Below are 2936 nucleotides of genomic sequence, written 5' to 3' on the forward strand. Positions count from 1 at the left end.
TGGCAAGCGCAAGCCACCTGAGTTCACTTCCCGGTATGAAAAAGTTTTAAAAATAAAAACTAATAAGAATAATAAAACTCAGGAGCCAAGGATATGGCACAGTGCCTGCCTGGCAAGCTTGAGGTCCTGAGTTCGATTCCCAGTACCAAAAATAAACAACAAAAACAAAAACAAAAAGGCTGAGTTGGAAAGACCTCTTCCACTGATCAGCCATGTGAACTTCGGCAAGTTCCTCAACCTCCCTGGCTCTCAAGTCAGACAAGGGTGGTGCTGGAAATGCCTTTTCTTCTCTTTCTCGCTCATCTCTGGCCCCAGCTGTCCCATTTCAACCTGTTAAGAAATCCAAAGTCCACCCTCTAGCCAGGCTGATTGTAGCTGAAAACAAGACTGTTTTCCCTTCCCTACCACACCTCGGAAAACAAGCTAGCTGAGGTGGTGCACAGGGGCCAGCACAGTGACCTTTGCCCCTACCAGCCCCACCTGCTCCAGCCCTGCAAAGCGGGCTGGTCTGGGAGTGTTCCTTCAGGGCTGAGCAAGCCTGGGCAGGCATGGAGGTGGTAAGTGGATTGCAGGTGGGAGGAAGCACTTCTTGCCTCCTTAAGCAAAATGAGGCCCCAGTAGACCCTGCCAGGATAGCACCCACCCTCCCTTGCCAGAAACACATACTGCTGGACCACAGGGCACTGGCTCTTTTCCGCTGGTTCACAATGACAGAGTCGAAGACTAATTTCCAGCCTCAGCTTCCTTATCTGTAAAATGGGGATTGGTCTCCCCAAAGTGGTCTAGATCAAGGCAAAGGGGTATTAAAACTGGTGCACTGATGACCAGGCCTTGTGCTAAGCACCTCGTAGATATGAATTCCCAACAGCACTGGGAGAGCTCAGAGTTTTGCAAAAGAGAAAACCAAAGGTAGGTGGAGGAGTTAAGACTGACAGGTCTGTTTCCCTCTCAAACCTGCCCACCTTCAACCATGCTCCGCTGCAGTTCCCATGGCAACAATGGAATTAGAAGTCATACTCAGAGCTGCCTCTTACCGTGCTGACCCTGTGCTAAGCACTTTGTTCACACTGATTCATGCCTAGGATGCTTCAGAGATAAGGAAGATTCTCACCAAGAGCAAAAATACCTTTGCACCAGGAGGATTTGCAGAAAACTATGGCCCCTTAGTGATCCCACTAAGGCAGGAAGGAGGTTGAAATTCCCATTTCCTGTGGATAGAGGCCTTCTGCCAAGACTAAGGTTCCTGCCTAGGGAAAGAGTACACTCAGTGTCTTCCTGCTCTAGTTTTCAGAGGCCTGATCCTTCGCCAACCCTCTGAACTATCTAGGTCTCACCCACCTCTCTCTCTCTACCCTGGAATCTTTAGGTGCTGTCCACCAGTGGACCCATTAGCCCCTGGGAGAGACTCTGGCAGGGTTCAAGAGTCCTCCCCAGAGCACTGCAGGCTGCTCCTCAATTCCTGGTACCTACCTTACGGGAACGGAAGCTGTCAGCCACCATCTGGTCTCTGCATTACCACAGCTAGTGATCATGATCGGAACAACTGATCAGATCTGTTATAAACCCTGAGTGGCCCTTAGCCCACTCCCAAGGCCTGTGCTTGCCTCCATAGGGTACTTTCCATACCAGCAATTTTACACTTGTAATTTCCGACGGGCACTCCTCTCCCGCTTGCTCTGGGCCTGGTTTTGCTCTTTTATAGCCCAGAGGCAGGTCAAAGCCAGGCACAGAACAGGCCAACAAGAAATTGGGGCCAGGAAACACGAGGAATCAGGCCAAGGTCACGCATCCGAAGATACCAGCTGGTTCCCACCACAGCCTGTCGCAGGGGCCCCACCCAGCCTCGCGCTCTCTCCCACCCGCTACGTCAACCGGAAGTGGCATGTGCGGGGCTGTAAACACAACCCGCAACACCCCACCCCCGCTCCCAACCCCGCCCCCGTCGGCCACGTGACGCGCCCCCGCCCGCCCTCACCGCCGCCTCATTGGACTGCCAGCTTTGTTTACCTTATATGGCCAGGTCCTAACACCCTGCAGCAGCCCATTGGCCGAGGCACGGCCTCTCTCAGCTGACGTCACTCAGGACAGAAAGATGCAAATAAACCGGTGCATCCTGGGAAGGTAAGTCCAGAGAGGTTCCGGAAGCGTCTCCGCGCGGTCTTAGTGTCCCCACGCTTGGAGCTAGGATTTCTGGCGGAGAGGGCAAGCTGTTGCGTGGGAAAGTGGGTACTGCAGGAAGGGGGACACCAAGACACCAGAAGCTACTGGCCTCGTCTGCCTGTCCCGGTTGCCGTCCCTATCTCGAGACGCTCCTCCTTTCTGCCTGGCCGAGAGCCAGACTGAGGAGGGCAAGGCGAGAGTGGTCTCGGGGGCTCCCAAGGCCTTCTGGAGGCAGCGCCTCGAAAGACCGACTCCTTAGTTCACTGGACGATGTTTAGTAGCGTCTACTGTGTGTTAAGGTCTACTGCAGCGGATTTGGCCGGAATTCTTGGGGTTTCTCCTCTCTAGAGGCTCCAGGGTCCCCAAAGCCCGGCGTTTGCGCCCACTTTGCGATCGGCCGGGCACACAGTAGGCGTTCTGCTACCAGACCCGCCCTCCTAGCCCGCCCGGCGGCGGGGGCGTCGCGGACTACAGGTCCCAGCATGCCCCGCCGGCCGCTGGGGCCGCGAGGCGCGGCGAGTCAGAGCGCACGGTAAATATTTGTATTAGCCGGAGCCGGCTCTCTAATGGTGGACGCGTGAGGCGCGGCGCGAGCGCGCAGGCGGCCGGAGCGGGCAGCGCGGCGGCGCCATGTCGGTGAACATGGACGAGCTCAAGCACCAGGTCATGATCAACCAGTTCGTACTGACGGCGGGCTGTGCGGCCGACCAGGCGAAGCAGCTGCTGCAGGCGGCCCACTGGCAGTTCGAGGTGCGCGCGGGGTGGGCGGCATGGGC

General features: G+C 56.2%; 1 protein-coding gene across 1 annotated transcript in view; it reads left to right on the forward strand.

Moving 5' to 3' along the window:
• Nucleotides 1-2634: 2634 nt before the first annotated feature.
• Ubald1 (UBA-like domain containing 1) overlaps nucleotides 2635-2936 on the forward strand; it is a 5789-nt gene continuing 5487 nt past the window's right edge. The window contains exon 1 of the mRNA XM_005391290.2: nucleotides 2635-2910. Within this exon, the coding sequence (XP_005391347.1) occupies nucleotides 2791-2910 (120 nt within the window). The 5' untranslated portion in view covers nucleotides 2635-2790. The remainder of the gene's footprint in view (nucleotides 2911-2936) is intronic.

This window comes from Chinchilla lanigera, unplaced genomic scaffold (assembly GCF_000276665.1).
Source record: "Chinchilla lanigera isolate Chin_1 unplaced genomic scaffold, ChiLan1.0 scaffold00041, whole genome shotgun sequence".
Classification (NCBI taxonomy): Eukaryota; Metazoa; Chordata; class Mammalia; order Rodentia; family Chinchillidae; genus Chinchilla; species Chinchilla lanigera.